This window comes from Talpa europaea (assembly GCF_964194135.1).
Source record: "Talpa europaea genome assembly, chromosome: 2".
NCBI classification, from domain to species: domain Eukaryota; kingdom Metazoa; phylum Chordata; class Mammalia; order Eulipotyphla; family Talpidae; genus Talpa; species Talpa europaea.
In genome coordinates, this window is record NC_140068.1 from 37,655,455 (window position 1) to 37,672,424 (window position 16,970).

At 36.9% G+C, this 16,970-nt stretch overlaps 1 protein-coding gene across 1 annotated transcript in view; it reads right to left on the reverse strand.

Annotated features, from left to right (window-relative positions):
• Window positions 1-5,989: 5,989 nt before the first annotated feature.
• Window positions 5,990-16,970, reverse strand: part of NT5DC1 (5'-nucleotidase domain containing 1) — a gene marked incomplete at both ends in the record, with an annotated part of 116,496 nt that continues 105,515 nt past the window's right edge. Inside the window, 5 exons of the mRNA XM_084228304.1 lie at window positions 5,990-6,102; window positions 10,143-10,311; window positions 11,281-11,433; window positions 12,505-12,623; window positions 16,567-16,664. Of these exons, the coding sequence (XP_084084430.1) occupies window positions 5,990-6,102; window positions 10,143-10,311; window positions 11,281-11,433; window positions 12,505-12,623; window positions 16,567-16,664 (652 nt within the window). The remainder of the gene's footprint in view (window positions 6,103-10,142; window positions 10,312-11,280; window positions 11,434-12,504; window positions 12,624-16,566; window positions 16,665-16,970) is intronic.

Below are 16,970 nucleotides of genomic sequence, written 5' to 3' on the forward strand. Positions count from 1 at the left end.
CGCTCTAGTCTGGGGAAATTAAAAGTTTAGAAACAGAAATGAGCCTGAGGAGCGGGCTTGGAAAGGCAGACAGGAAGGTGTGGAACCCTGCAGGTTCAAAGGGAAGACCTTTGAGGCTTTCTGTAGGAATGGTGGAGAATCAAGTGGTTGATGTTTAAAGAGGATCGTTGGAGAAGGGATTTCCTGTTTTTCCTAACTCCTTCAATTTGCCAATAGATCTTTGTACCCAATAATGCAAATCTGGATGTTTTCTCTCTCTCTAGGTTATTCTAGGAGTGACCTTTTATATGTACAAGATAAATGGTATTTGCTCTTTATTTCACTGTGCTTGAGTAAAATCCTATTCCTTCATTTTTGCTTGCTAGCAAAACTGACATTTACAGGCCTGCTTTTTGCTTGTAATTGAGAATATGTGCAAAATATCAAACTTGTTTCTTGTGTAGAATGAAGCCTTCTGTGACTATTAATCTATCAGCTTGTTCTGGTCTCTTCATATATAGCTCTAGTCTTAGAAACAATTTCAATAATGTGATCTTTAAAGAGTCTGAAATTTTGCAAATTGTTGCTGTGTCTTGTGGAAGTAATCTCACAAAGAAAAACCTGTTGTCTTTCTTGATATTCCTTGTCCTAGTGGTAATGTTGTACTTGAAATGTTCCTAACCAGTGTAAGTACTTGTCGAATTGCTCTGTCAAACTTAAACAAGATCATTAGAACTTTTGTCTTCTCCTATGTGCTTGAAGGAAAAATAAAATTTGTCACTCTGCTGTGTTTGTTTTCACCAAAATAAATGCATAAATAAATGAATAAATAAAGTTTTCTCTGTGTTGTTTAGGCTAATTAAAGTTACCTTAATGGTCACAGTAAGTCCTTGAGGATTAAAAAAAAATAAAAAGGCTACAGTCACTAAACCTTCCAAGATTTTTTGTTTGGCAAATGTAAATAAGAAGCCCAAATGCAACTGCATACTCTTTAACCTAGTTTTCCCTATACAACCAGTCAGGTTTTGGTGGTAATCGAAGCACCAAAGGTTGATTTTTGTTACTTAATATACTCTTTTCAGTGTGTGGAAAACTCTTCTCCAAACACCCTTCTTGTTTATTACATTTATGTTATGTCTCATTTTTTTCCTTAAAAACAACTTAAGATGGACTTTTGGAAGAACTAGTCATATATTTTATAAATGCTACTTAAATTATTTTCTTATAATATTGCAGTACTTAGAATAAAATTATGACTAATACAATATCTAGAAACAAATGTCAGACATCACAACTTCAATTACCAGTAGCATTAGTTTTGTTGTTCAGGAGCTATTGTCATTACAAGGTTTGGGAAATAAAGATTTGTCCATTCTCTAGTAGAATTACCGTGGGCTGCAAGATCTGTGAAAATAAATGATCACGTATTTTTAGCCATTAAAATAAAAAGTTAACATGAATGGCATAAAAGTACTGATTTGAGTTAGAATATGAAGACTCTTGGTGCAATTCTTACTCTGCAAGTTCTATTTGCTGAAGTATAATTTTTCTAGGCCTAGAAGGCTTGCAGCTTTCTTTTGTGAGCTCTATGGCCATCTTAGTCCTAAATTCTTATGTCATTCACTTTTTCAATTCAGTGGTTGATGTCTATATTGTCAGCCACCTTTTCAAGCATTATTACTTACTCTGTTGTAGACACAATCAGAAAATGTCTTTTTTGTTGCCCTCAGTTTATTATCAGCTTTAGTCCAAGCAATATACTCATAGCTGGTGCCAGTCATTTGTTGCAGATTAACATGGCCCCTGTTCTGTTAAGTCTAATACTTAGACTCCAATTAGGTATTCTCTAGTTTTCACCAATTGGTTCTCTCCTATAGCCCTGCTCCATTTCTCTGCACTACTGTTTTTTTTTTTGTTTTTTCAATTCTAAATCCAAATTTTTCTGTTAGCTGGCCTCCAAATTAGAGTTCACTAAAAAAGTATTACCATTTTTGCCTGATCAGGCCTTATTGTCCTGTGAGTAGTAGTGATATACTTAATATTTCCCTGGCCCCTATATAACAAAATCTCCTTTGGGTTATTCTTTGGACTTTCATTTGAAGCAAGACAGGCAAAAAGATTTATCTTTATTCAGGCTTCCTTTTTTTCCATTTACTCTGCTGCCCGTTTCTAGTTTCTCTCCAGCTGACAAGTTGCCTTCAGTCCATTTTCATCATTAAAAACAAAGTTGTCTGCCCCACGGAGGAGCGGGGTGGGGCAGAAAATTTGAGCTTTGCATGTCTGACACACTCCATGGCAGGGAAATCTCAAGGTTATCAGACATATCAGGCACTTCCATGTTTATCATGTTACCATCATAATCCTGACAAGTTTTACCATTGCCTAAGCTGCAAGGCATACAGATTTATATTTTCTGATTCAACTGTATCACAGCCATGTGTGTTAAATTTGGCATAAAAACAAGACAAAGGCTATATTTGAGTATTTAGGCTTCAGTTCATGGTTATTCTTAAGTCTATTCATGAATGGTCTGAAATGGGTACTTTCATTCATTCATTAAATACAGGAATCTATGTCATTAATTATTAAAAATTAGTATTTTTAAATTTCAGCCTGGTGATTGTTTTTAACAGGTACTTAATATATTCCTTCTTTATTAAGCTTTGTCAAACTTTTAAAAGCTTTGATCTTTACCAGGGAAGTATACCAAGGCCAATGCCTTTTTACCTATTTATTTTAAAGAGAACAAGTATATGGTATAAGAACCTGATTGTCAAGCACTCTATGTGCTGGTGTGGCTGTCATTATAATGACTCAACTTCTCCATAGGTCCAGATAGCTCATCTCTTTCTAAGGTTACTTGGACCAGTTTCATCTCTCCTTCATTTTGGCTTCCTCAGCACCTGAAAGGGAAATTTGTGAGTATTCAAAGTGAACCTGAATTTGAAGAAACAGTAGATGTGCTTATTAATGACTTTAGCATATGTGGCTTCCAAGAGAAACAGACCACTTTACATTTTAGGACTTACATGATTCTTGGTTTTGTTAGTCTTCTAGGTAAGTACTATCTTATATTTTAATATATTTTACTAGATTATAAATTGCTTTAGGGCAGAACCTATGTCTCCATTTTTAACCTCTCACATGTCCTTGCATGCTGTAAAGTAGCTGAAGTGTGGTTTTAGATTGAGAATTTGCACATTCTGGGTCTAATATTGGAAGCTGTTAGGTGTTAATCAACTAAGCATATTTTGGGAGTTAACCTGGGATCATGTACAGCCTCTGTTCTGTAGTAATAGTGCAATTTTGAGCAAGCATATTATTTAACCTCTGTGAATTTCAATCTCTTCATAATTATATACGCCTTATAAAGGAGTCTGGAGAGGAGGCAGCACTCATTACCATTTTTTAAAATGATCATTTCTGAAGATGGTTCCAGAGATCTATAAGAGATACCTTTTTGAGTTCACACTATGTGGACTGAACCATACTCTAGGATTTTCATGGGCAGCAAATTAGATCACACTGGGTGAGTAAAGTCTCAAAATATACAAATATGTATATACACTAAAAGTATATACATACAGTTTATATGTGTACGTATGTTGGATATTATGTAAATGTTGGTAGGGAAACACTTGATTTTAATTTGGCTTTCCAAATGCAGAAATAGCTGATTTTAAATTGCAATTTGTGGTGCAACTGAAGTTTCTGCTAACTCAGTATTCCAAATACCAAATGCTGACAAACCATTTGACCATATGCCATTTAGAGCTTTTCTCTGCTGATGAGATCAACAGTGATAAGCAAAGAAAATCTCAACTCCTTTGCGTTTATTTTTAGATTGAAGCTTAGATGATGAATGTTTACCTTCAAGCTAACATTAAACCTAAGTCTTCTGTCCATTTATACAGTTTTTCTGCTTATTTCATGTAACAAAGAATATATATCTTGTCTAATAGCTTTTTAATTTCTACAGTGCCATTTTTTAATGATTATTTTTACTCTTGAAATTCAATTAGAAACACTGGCACTTTTTAGACACAATGAAATAAAAATCTAACAAGTCTATAGTGTAAGAGATAAATGACATTTATTAAAAGTACTGACTGACTCTGCTAGAAAGGGGGAAGCAAACTTGGAAATAAACTTTCTCTTTTTATAAGATGGAAAAAAATTGAGGTCAAATAAGCTGGTAATCGGTTCAGCTTCCTTAGGGTAGGTACTGGTAAAAGCAGATCTAACCAGAATGAATTTTTTTCATTTCTTAGTGGCCAAAAAGTACAGTTTTCTTATTTTGGGATTCTTACTTTTCATATTAACATTAGCAGTTTATAGGCATTTAAAGAGATATTATTCTTTACCACTGACAAAATAAACACACAAAAGGAAAAATAGTTTTATTTTAAAAAGAAACCAAGGTCTATTGAAAGTACACGAGTTACTTAACATCTTTCATTTGGCCCCAAGCTTGATATGTATGCTTGTTATCATATTCTAATGAGACTTCAGAAGTTAACTTCAAATACATCATCATACTGCTTTTAGAAAATATCATAAAGCAACTGACTTTAAGGAAGAAATTTCAGTAACTGTTTACCTATCCTGAGATACTCATCCCCACAATATCTGGGATTATTTGAGATTCGAAAAATCTTAACAAAATATGTTTTCATTTCATGAATCAATATGCTAGCTAATCTGATTTAATCCAAATAAAAGAAACAATGACAAGTGTATTTTCTGATATTTTCCAGGAGGGGCAGAGTGAGATTACAGCATAAAGAGAAGGCAGGAATTTATATTGTAAACATTATCTGGCTCCAGTTTGCAACAAATAGCTACTAATATGACTATACATAGCACACAGAACACAATAATCTTGGATTGCAGCATTACAAAACTTCTTAAAGTAGTTTTTCCCACTGTCACCTCCCCTCACAAAGGGAAAAATTAAATGGAACTCTAATACATGTAAAATATATTTTTCTTTAATGAGAAATTAATAAGGAAAAACATTTTTCTGCATAGAGTTAAGCTTGAAGGGCAACCACTCATTCCATTATTTTTTTTTTTTTTTACACCTAGAACCAATTTTTAACCCGTTGAGAATACACATCTTAAAGTGAATGAGAAAGAAACAACTTTCAAAATTATTATGGGGGAAATTCCTAATTGGTTAACAGTGGAGACTGAAACAGTTGGCTTCTTGTATCATCTGTCTCAGACTGGCTCTGTGGTCTCAGAAGAAATCATTTTTTATTTTCTTGTTTTTAAAAATACTGGGGTACAGGGGTAGCATAAAACCCGATAACCTGGAAAAATCACTTGATCTCACTGGACTCAGTGTGCTTGGCTATGAGTTAAAGGAACGGTGTACAGCAGGTATTCTCAGTTCTGGCTGCATTTTCCTGGGGCATGTGAAAATATCAATGCTCAACTGTATTCCCATACTAATGAAACCAGTCTCTGGAGGATATGGTCTAGGCAGTGGCTCTCAAACTTTAGTGTCAACCACAGGATTATTAATAGATTGTGCACTGTAGCTTCATTCCCAAAGTTTCAGAATCTATATTTCTGTGGTTACCCTTCCAAATTTGCATTTCTATCAAGATGGTAGGTGACACCATATTAGTAGTATAGGGACCACAATTTGAGAACCATAGGCTAAGCATATTTATGTATGTATGCATATTTATATAAGTATATATGTATGTATGTGTGAGTATGTAACTCCTCAAGTGAATTCTAATCTCAAAGCTATTGGTATAGAAAATATTAATAAGGTTCTTTTCAGTTCTAAGATACCAAGATTTTAATACAATGAGAGTCTGGGGCACCAAGATGAACTACATAGAAAGAAGAGATATAGAAAAAGATCATTTTCTTATCAATTTTCATTAAGAATTTGTTCCTATAAAGCATCTTACAGTATTTTTGGAAAATTACAATCTTTACAGTACATTTGCTGCATATATGTTTCTTCTTTTCACTTTTTAGTAAAGATCATTTATTTGGTTTTTGGTATCTCACTTGATAAGACCAATGGAGGGTTTGGATAGTAGCCAGCGATTTTTGAAGTGTTTGAAGAGAACCTTGTAAATTTGTAGTCCAGGGATAATTCTGGAAAACAAACAAATAAACAACACTTTGATTTCAAAGTTTTTTCATAAATGTAAACAAATCAAAATTTGATAGTGAGCAATAAATTTATTTTTTAGAATTTCACATTTTATTTTTTTTAAATGTGGAATTAATTTTCAGACTTTTTTTTTAAAAGATTTTATTTTATTTATTTATTTACAAGCACTGGGTACAGTCAGAAGTGCAGGAGGGCAAGAGAATTCACCAGAGGCAGAGCGGAGAGCAGAGCAGAGCAGGCAGACTGACAAAGTACACTGCTGAAGGGAGCAGCGGGCATCAGGAGAGGTCTGCGCGCCATGTAGGACCCTTGCCCGGTGGCCGGGGATCGAACTGGCGTTGCAGAAGCTGTGGGCAGCTTCACAACCCAGCGCTCAACCACTGCGCCACTGGGGAGGCCCATCACATTTTATTTTTTTCTGGTCACCTGGATAGGCTGCACCTCGGATGAAGACTGTAGATGTACATGGTCTTTCTCTATAAATGGTGAGAACTAATATCCTTTATATTAGAGAATTACAAATGCTTAGCTAAACAAAGATTCTAATATGTACACTCTGATAACGTCCTTCACATGATAAACACACACACAGCCATAAAGGGCAATCAAGAGAGAAAACATAAAATGCATACTTTATTAATGGTGGGACATTGTGACATCTTCATATAAGTTTCTCAAAAGCTAGTCTTCAGGCAGTTTCCATATTTCTTCAAGGAAACATTACCAGAATTACTACTTATGACACATTATGATCCATGTCACGATACTCATTCCACATGCACTCAGTGGGCAGTAATCCAGATATTTTAAAAATGACACAAGCATTAAAATTATATTTTATATTAAATGCTACTGAGAATCATCAAGGCCCAAGTAGTTAATCCTTTTTAGGAGAAAACTAGTGCTAGAGATTGGGAAGAAGTAATACTGCCTTTCAATGCCAGAGAAAGCTAAGAAAAATACTCAGAAAAATAATCAAAACGAAAAATACTCAGTATTAATGAATTTCAAAGTTCTTTACTGCTTAAAATGTATTTTGAGTCATGTATTGAGAAGGAAATGGATAAAGACTAAATTTCTAGAATTACACAGCTAAGGTTCTGGATTTCGGATAAGCCACCAAAAATGATACATGCTCAGAGTTAAGCCAACTGGCCACCTCTTTCAGTGTTTTCTGCACACATTTATCCTCAAGTACATATATAGGTCTCTGTACAGCTATTATTATGTTAAAAAATACGTTACCAAATGCTTATAAGTCAACCATCATTTTAACATATTTAGCAATAAGTGGAAACTTTTACAACATTTATACATTTAAATGTCAGTGAGGTAACCAAGTTTAACAAAGGCTACCCATGAATAAAGAAACACTACATCAATACAAAAGATTTAAGAGGTAGGAGTTATAGGGTTTGTTTTTCACCTCTTATCTCATTTAAAACAAAATTTTTGTTCTCCCCTAGGTAGCAGGAAAGGTCTATTACTTTTAAAAAATCTGGGTATGGAACAGTCCAACTGAAATCAAATGACTGATCTATTCTCACAAGATCTCCAGACTGGGGATTTCTGAGATTGGGGATTCAGCAAGAGGGAAAATATTAGCATCCCTGCTATAGGAAAGTCAGTGTTAGGTGCTATTTGCAAGAAAAGAGAAAAGTAGATAAGAAAGATTTTTGTTTATCACAGCAAATCTCTATTAAACTCTACTGAATATACTACAATATCAACCATATCATATAGCAGTTAATGTAAAACAATAGAGACATAGAAACAAAAACCTCTTGAGGGCCTCCCTGGTGGCGCAAGGGGTTAAGAAACAACCTATAAAGTATCTGCAGCCTCTGCAGCATGAGTTCGATCCCAGGCCAGGGAGCTACCCACATGGTGCAGCAGACCTCTCCTGTCTCGCCCGCTGCTCCCCTCAGCAGTGTACTTCAGTCTACCTGCCTGTTCTGCTCCCTACTCTGTCTCTGATGAATCCTCTCACCCCACACCTCTGACCTGTACCCCAGTTCTTGTATGCATAAATACATAAATCTTAAAAAAAAAAACAAACAAAAAACAAACCTCTTGGAACTTGAGATATAACTTCTTTATGAGAAACAATGAGAGCTAACTTAGTGACTGATGCTTTGCTTTCTGAGGCAGTTAACAATTGAATATAACATCTAACTTTCCTTTTCCTTCAAAAAGCCCCATACTTGTTTAGCTTTGTTTGACTACTTAATGTCTTTTATTATTGTATTTAGTGCAAGTCTTCTGGAGCTACATTTCCCCTACTTTTGTCTAAAAATATTTTTCTTTTATTTTTTAGTGATATGTCTACTGGGTATAGAATTCCATCAAGACTGAGAAAGCCATTTTCTTTCAGCAATTTCAAGATAGCTTTCTATCTTTTGGCTTTCTTTGTTTCTGTGGGAAGTTTGCTATTGGTCTAACTCTTACTCCTTTGAAATAATAGTTTTTAATCTCTGGCTCCTTGAATATTTAATTATCTTTGTTTTTTTAGCAATTAACTTTGGATTTTTAAAGTTTATTTTGTTTCAGTTCTTTGGGCTTCTTAAATCTTTGGCTCATTTTCTTTCAACATTTTTAGAAAGCCTGCAGCTATTGGTTTTGGTTTATTCTTTCATATCCTGGGATTCCTATTACAGAAATCATATTCCTTTTCATTGTATCATCTATATCCCTTAGTCCCTTTTCTGTATCTCCCACGCCTTTTCTTTCTCTAACTGCTTCATTCTGGATATTTTAACCTATTTTCCAGTACATTAATTCACTTTATTTTAAAACATACTTTATTTAAAAGATTTATTTATTTATTTATTTATTTATACAAGCACTGGCTACAGTCAGAAGCGCGGGAGGGTGAGAGAACTCACCAGAGCCAGAGCAGGGAGCAGAGCAGGCAGAAGGAGCAAAGTACGCCGGGGAGCAGCTGGGGATCCCCGGGGATCGAACCGGCGCCACCGGGGAGGCCCCTACATTAATTCACTTTTCAGCTGTATTTAATCTGCTTTAAAAAAACCATCCTTTTAAAGTTCTTAATTTTGATTTTAAAATATTTTTTGAATTTCATTCTTTTAATAGTTTTTGTCTCCACCAAATTTTCATTCCTTTCTTTTTGTACTTGAACACAGTAAACTTGGTTATTTTTCCTTGTGCAGTCCTTGTGTGTCTGGCTATTTTTCATTATGTGCTGAACCTTTTATTAATTGTTTTTAGAAATAATTTAAGTTCTAGGAGGATATTATCTTCTGCATAAAAGAATATTCATTTGTGTCTACCAGGTGCTTTGAGGTACTACCAATCTAAAATATTCTCAGCCCAATTTTAGGGATTAAGCTGATTTAAACCTGAGTTTCAGTCCCTATAAATTCCTACTTCCAATTCATCCTTACTCCTATAGGTTCATAAAGTTAATAAAAGGTGTATTCACTTTCTTTGATGCCCTGTCCCAAATCAGCAATCACTCAGGGGGACCAGCAGCCCCCAAAGTCAGGTTCACCTTACCGGCCATCCTTAACATCTCATCCTGGTAATTTTTCTCTACCCTAGCCTATGACTCCAAACAGATGGGTAGGTTGTAATCACCTACACTCTACATATCTAGCTGTTTCCCAAGAATGTCACAGAATGAATGTCATAGAGCACTTTTCATTTTTTTTTAAAAAAAAGATTATTTATTTATATAAGCACTGGTTACAGTCAGAAGTGCAGGAGGGTGAGAGAATTCACCAGAGCCAGGGTGGGGAGCAGAACAGGCAGAAGGAATGAAAACACTGCTGAGGGGAGCAGCAGGCGGCAGGAGAGGTCTGCGCACCATGTGGGACCCTCGCAGTGGCCGGGGATCTAACCGGCGCTGCAGAGGCTGCAGGCAGCTTCGCAGCCCAGCGCTCAACCGCTGCGCCACTAGGGGAGGCCCAGCACTTTTCTTCTTTTAAAAGCAAGAATTCTAGCACTTAAGGTCACTGCTGTCAAGTAAGAGGTAAATCACTGTAAAGACATTCCACCTTACCTGCTATCGCTTCAATACTTGGAATTGCAATAGTGCTGTAAGTACTGATTCTCTTGCAAGACCATGTGTAAACCAAGGAGTCTTCTGTATTTTCCAGTCCCGAAATGGAATCAACAAAAAAAGAGCCCCATTTTTTAGATAATGTATTTAGAGGTTTTGACTTTGGCTCCTGAAACGAGAATAGAACAATGAAAAATGTGATTAATGTTCAATGTCATAGTAAGTTTTTTCCATACTAAAGAACTTACCAGCTCTTATTATACATATAAATAATAAGTGTCCTTTGTATAGTTTTGTATATAAAGTATGTATGTCTCCATTAAGTATGGGCATTTCTTTTTATTGTTATATTTGATGTGAGTTTTTCCTTCTTTATAGATTGTTCCACTGGAATGAATTTAGAAAGAGGTTCTTTTCTTTTTTTTTTTTTTTTTTTAAGATTTATTTTATTTAAACAAGAACTGGGGTACAGGCCAGATACATGGGAGGGTGAGAGGATTCACCAGAGACCGAGCCGGGAACAGAACAGGCAGACTGACGAAATACACTGCTGAGGGGAGCAGCGGGTGAGACAGGAGAGGTCTGCTCGCCATGTGGATTGCTCTGAGGCCAGTGGGGCACTGAAGGCTGTGGACAGCTTCACAGCGCTGCGCTCAACTGCCTGCGCCACCAGGGAGGCCCGAAAGAGGTTATTTTCTGATCTTTCATCTTTTCTTCTTCATTTTGTTTTTATATGTTAAATTTCCCCTTTCCAGATTTATGATATATTTTATTTTTCTTTCCCTCAAGACTTCTCCTAAGTGCATGCTGGACTACTCAGGTGTTACCAATTTAATTAAGTCAGACCCATGGAGAGTGAGCACAGGGCTTTCTTATCTGAGCATGAAAGGTAGAATGTGACTGTACTGAGTCAGATCTGGTCACCTCAGTATCAGCCCCCAAAAATCCCTGATGCTACTGCACTGGATGAAAGCAGAGGACAGGGGAGACAAAGACATGGTCAATCAACTGTAGAGCTGAGATGAAGAGTTGAACCTGTAGATTATGTGCCAACAGATTTCATCACTCTCGGTGCAAACAAGCACTAAACACACCTGTTTTTCCTTCAAGGAAAGAGCTGAAGGAAGGGTACCCTTACCTCATATTTTCCTTTTTTCTCTAGTGGCTCGGATTCCTCAGCTGTCCCATCCCTGTCCTCTCTGAGCTCTTCCAAGATGAGGACCGTCTCCCAGTTTCTATAATGACGGGCTGGAAAAATATCTGAATGCATGCTGTCACCAAAGTAAGCCACCTGTAAATCAGTAAATTGGGGCATAGGAATTGTGAGAGAGTGGTGTTCATTTCATGGAAGGCAGAAGAAAATTCCTCAAAAGATATCAGAGCAAAATCAGAGTTGTATAAACATCTTAAATGTCCCTGAATAACTTCACAGGTGACCATCGAGTTGGCCCACTGGCCTTGTAGGGCACCAGGTTTAAGAAATTACATAGTTCATTTGCAGGTCGAAGAGAGGTAGAAGCTAAGTGAGTCTATCATTTTTCTGAAAAAACGAAAGAGTCGATATTTTTTAGTTAAACCTGCCCCTAAAGTTAAAGAGTTGGTGCGATATTAGAGATGACTTGTGAAAATGGGCTAGAATAACAAGGAGTGCTCATCACAACGACGTTTCCAGAGCGTTTCTGGGCCCCACACAGACCTACTGAAACACAATCTCTGAGACTGGAGTTTGGGAAGTGGACTCTGGGAAGCCTCACAGGTACTCAGAGGAAAAGCCCCATTAATCTAGTCCACATCTCTGAATATACCGATGAGAAAACAAGGTGTGAATTAGACCCTCCAAGTCAAGAGGTCCAGGAAGTTATGGCAATGTGGGCGGCAGTGGAGTGGGGCTCAATGACTTACAGATCTCTCTTGCTCACTGGGTTCCTGGCGAACATTTTTTAGAAGAAAGAGTTCTACTGTTAAAAATGCACCAACATCTAACACCAGTGATGTGATCAGGATGTCAAAGACAAGCGTATCTTTAGAACACTCTAATTTCAGTCATTGCTTGTTTTACATAAAAAACTTTGATGTACTATTATAAGGATATCATTCCTCACTTACTAATCTAGTATATTCCCTAGCTCTGTGGCCTATACTTAGAATTTTTGCTCTTCTCTGTTAATAAAGACCCAATCTACACCAATAAAAGAAAGGCTTATTTATTCAGAAGAGGCAGGAGAGAAGATTGGCAGGTAGGAAGAGGTGGATAGTTTCTCCAACAGATGACAAGATGGATGCATTCATAATTATGGTTTTAGTTTATAATGGATTTTGTCTTCAGATGGACAACAAGGACTTTGCCTCAATCAGAAAATACCTTGGGTTCAGCTTTGCCAGTCATTTTCTTCAGAAGTTCATAAAGGTGAACAGCATTCCCTTGGGAGTACCAGCCAGGTTTATCTAGAGATGGCAATGCCTCCTGCTCCTCATCATTCTCTGAAAATACAGTTTGACAATCATATACTTTTTAGCTTAATGTACACTGACTAGGTACATTTGGGCATAGCTTCAGGACATACACAAGAAATACCTATCTGGAGACAAAATCTAGCATTCAGTGAGCACTTACATATTACAAGAACTTCATAGATTTCAAAATTTATATACACATGCATACAAAAATTACATTTAAATTTTTTTAAACAATTTTTTTTTTTTTTAGAACAGTTTCAGGTTCACAGCAAAAATGAGAGGCAGATACACATCTTCCCAAATGCCCTCACTCTCAGAAGGGCTCCTGTGATCAGTAATTAGATGTGTCCATGTAGTTTCATCAGTTGTAGCAACTGCACTATTCTGGTGGGGGGTATTGATAATGGGGGAGGTCTATATAATTTAATATTTACAACAACCTTTTTAATTGGGGAAAATATGGCTTAAGGAAGTTAGTTTACTCAAGGCATCAATGCTGGCAAGTGATTTATTCAGTGATTGGATAGATGTCTACTTGGCATCATGTCCCTGCTTGGCAAAATGGCTTACAAAACAATATAATGGAAGCCACTAGGTCCTACTTCCTTTTGAAACTGGCATCTGGGGAGATGGGTTTTTATCAGTAGTTTATTAAATCCAGACTCTGTAGCATTAAGTTTTATTTGTTTTATTCTATATAATCCTCACAATCTACTTTGTGTCCCATAGCTACATTTGCTGCTACTGATTATTACTGTTGTATTCTTCTAATTCTACCATCATTTTCCTGCCCTGGTCAGTTTCCAAACTGATGAGGGAACTGAAATTCACAGAGGTTTTCATAGCGTGCTTAAGGCCCACAGATACTGTGGCAGTTTTCATCACTCTGAGAGTAAGCACCTCTCCCCCTCTAATAAATTTTGTACCTTATGTGTTATAATTGCTTTATTCTATCCCTGCTCTGGGGGGTATCTGGTGCCAAAGCGCACACTTGTGGACTATTTCAAGCTGCCCTCTCAAGGTGCCCTGCTTGCCCATCCCTGTTAAAGCAGGGTGTGAAGAGGTAATATGTTTCTGTACCCTGAGTCTTGTTAGCTGTTACATGCCTTATAGACAGGCCACCAGCAAGATGATTAAATAAGGTTTTATGAAAAAGGTGATATACCAATAGAGGCAACAGCTTTTTAGGCCAGCTTTGGAAACTGCCTGGGGGGACCTCTCCACTTGTGTTTCAATATTACTTTCACGATTTTAGATTTTAACAAAACAGTCATTTTTTGGGAGGGAGACAGCAGGGGTCCTCTCTTTTTCACATCTAAGAAGAATACCAATGTGATTTAGCAAAACGTTGTAAGTAGAGGTAGATTCACATTTTTAGTGCTAGAAGCTTATGCAGTTGGAGGGGCTCTTTTTAGGAGAACAAATACACACCCCACACAAGCTTTTCTCTCCCTCTATATTCTTCCTCATGGCTACAAATGGTACCACCATCCACCCATCTGACAAATTCAGAAAAAAGAAAACTCAACAACATGGAAGACATTTTTATTCCTTCTTTATTTTCATCTGCTACTTCTAAAGCATGTCTAAGTTGTGTTTTCCATCTCCACAGTGTATCTTAAATATATATTCATCTCTAATAATTCCTCCTCAGACCAAACATCCATAATCTCTCACTTGGGATATGCAATTGCCTGGTCTTCTCTTCCCTCTCTATGCCTCCTCACATCCAGTCCATTTCCCAGGCTGTAGTCAAAGAGGTTGCTGTATCACATTACCTCAACTGAACGGCTTCAGACTGTTCATGTGGTAACTCCCTAACTTCACCTTTTCTTGCCCCCCAATCGTGTGCCAGAAACAGGTCTCACTACAAATCACCAAGACCACTTCCATACTGGGCTTTGCATTTGTGTGTCTCAGTGAGAGGAAAACGCTTCTTTCCTCTGATCTTCTCATCACTCATCCTTCAGGTCCTGTCTGGAAAGTAGCCTTACCTGATCTTTGCATGAGTTCTTCCCTGGTCAGCCATCTGAGGGTGGTCTCGTTTGGCAATTACTTCCTTTAGGACGCTTAACTCCACCTATAATCACTCCTTGCATTTACTGGCTTGCTCATGCCTTTGTCAGAAAATGTTGGCAAGTGTTTATGCACTTGTCTGACATTTATTACCCTGAGCCTAACTTGGATTTCACTATTTGTGAGCTCTGCATTAAGCACTAAGCTACTGTTAACTGCCTCACAGTGAATCAGGCTTTTGGAAAATATAAAGTAGAAGTCTGAAGTTAATAATATGACATTTGACTTATTTTTAAAAAGTTACTGAATGTGTGATTCACTGGAACATTTTTTTTTTTTAAAGATTTATTTTTTCTTGCATACAAGAACCAGAATACAGGTCAGATGTGCTGGAGGGTGAGAGGACTCACCAGAGACAGAGTGGGGAACAGAACAGGCAGACGGACCGAAATACACTGCTGAGGGGAGCAGCGGGCGAGACAGGAGAGGTCTGCCGCACCATGTTGGTATCTTGCCGGCGGGCCGGAATCGAACCCATGCTGCAGAGACCGCGGACAGTCTCACAGTGCTGTGCTCAACCACCTGCGCCACCAGCGGAGGCCCTCTTTTTTTTTTTTTTAAAGATTTATTTTATTTATTTACGCATATAAGAACTGTGGTGTAGGCCAGAGATGCAGGGGGATGAGAGAATTCACCAGAGACAGAGTGGGGAGCAGAACAGGTGGATCTACTGAAATACACTGCTGAGGGGAGCAGTGGGCAAGACAGGAGAGGTCTGCTGCGCCATGTGGGATAGCCAGGGATCAAACTCATGCTGCAATGACTGGCGATGGCTTGACAGTGCTGAGATTTTTAACTCCTGCACCACCAGAGAGGCCCCACTTGAATATTCTTTTGAGAGATTTTAAATTTAATTTTCTATGTGGCCATGGGAAAGTAAGGAGAAATGTATATGCTAAATATTATTCTAACCTGGCCCAGGCTGTTCATATAGTGACAAGATTTTGAAGCAAAAGTAAATTAAATCATAAAGCATCTGTTACAGATGCTTATTATATGTATTATGCATATAATACAGATATAAAATGTTCTTTTTTTTAATCATTCTTTTAAACACAGATTGATCTCTAGGTATATAAATTTTATTTGTTAACAGCCTTATAAATATTTATATAAATGTATGACCAGTCAGTATGTTTTACTTCCAACATTTTCTGAGTTTTAGATGATCATCTTTTAAAAGAATTTCTGAATGGACCTCAAATGTTAATTTATCACATAACTTATCTGGCATCCACTTAGATAGAAATAAAATAGAAAACAGACCACTAAATTAACTGTTATCTTTCACATTCCCACACCTTTTATACTCCCAAATCTGATATTCCTTATCATATTCTGCTTTTATTCATTTATATATTTATTCAACAAACTTTCAAAGAACATCTAGAAGGACTGCCTCACTCTGCTCTTCTCATTCTTCACCTGAAAAATCTGTTCCCTTTTTATAGCCCACCTCTTCATTAGCCTCTATTACAAGGGTGACAATGTTAATCACCTTCTCATGACGGTCTAGCCTGTACCCCAGAGAGGACTGCTTCATTTTTTTGTGATGCTCATGCATTCTGCAGGCACTTTTGTTTTAGAAAATAATCCACTCTAACTTATTATAATTAATTCATGTCTCATGTATTTATTGACGTGTTTATTTAGGCCCAAAAAACCAAGGTAAAGTCCATGCCATTCATTTTCAAAGCCAGGGAGAGACTAACATGCAAATAAACAACTATGATATCATGCGGTTAACTACCTCTTTCTCCCCCATGGTGTCTCCTTTTATCTCTTGTTGTCTCTAACACAGTACCTGCACATGACTGCTAGCCAGCGGACATTTTTTGAGGAATAAATGAAGACACTTTAAACAGGAGAAGAAACAAAAAATGTAACTTACCAAGTGTCCAGAAAGGCCTTTGACTTGGTAAATGAGAGAAGAAACCAGGCTTCAATGCATTTGTAATAATGACATCGAAAAGATCTGGAAAATCATTCCTGAAAAAACAATATGATTTTTCATAAGTATATTTTTTAAAGTATTAGCAAAGGTCCACATGGAACAGAACTTAATCTTATCCTATCTAGTTAGTTATCATTTCTTATTTTTTGACATGTTTTGTGTATCTTTTAAATTGATTCTTGCACTGGAAAGAAAGGAGGATGAGTATAAATTTTCTAAACAAAACCTTAAAGTATAAAAGTAAGAGAAAAGCACATCAGCTCACTAATTATCAGGGGTAAGCTGGCTTTCGCATGGGGGTGATAGTTACAGTGAGAGAATTCAACAGTTTCTAACAGCTG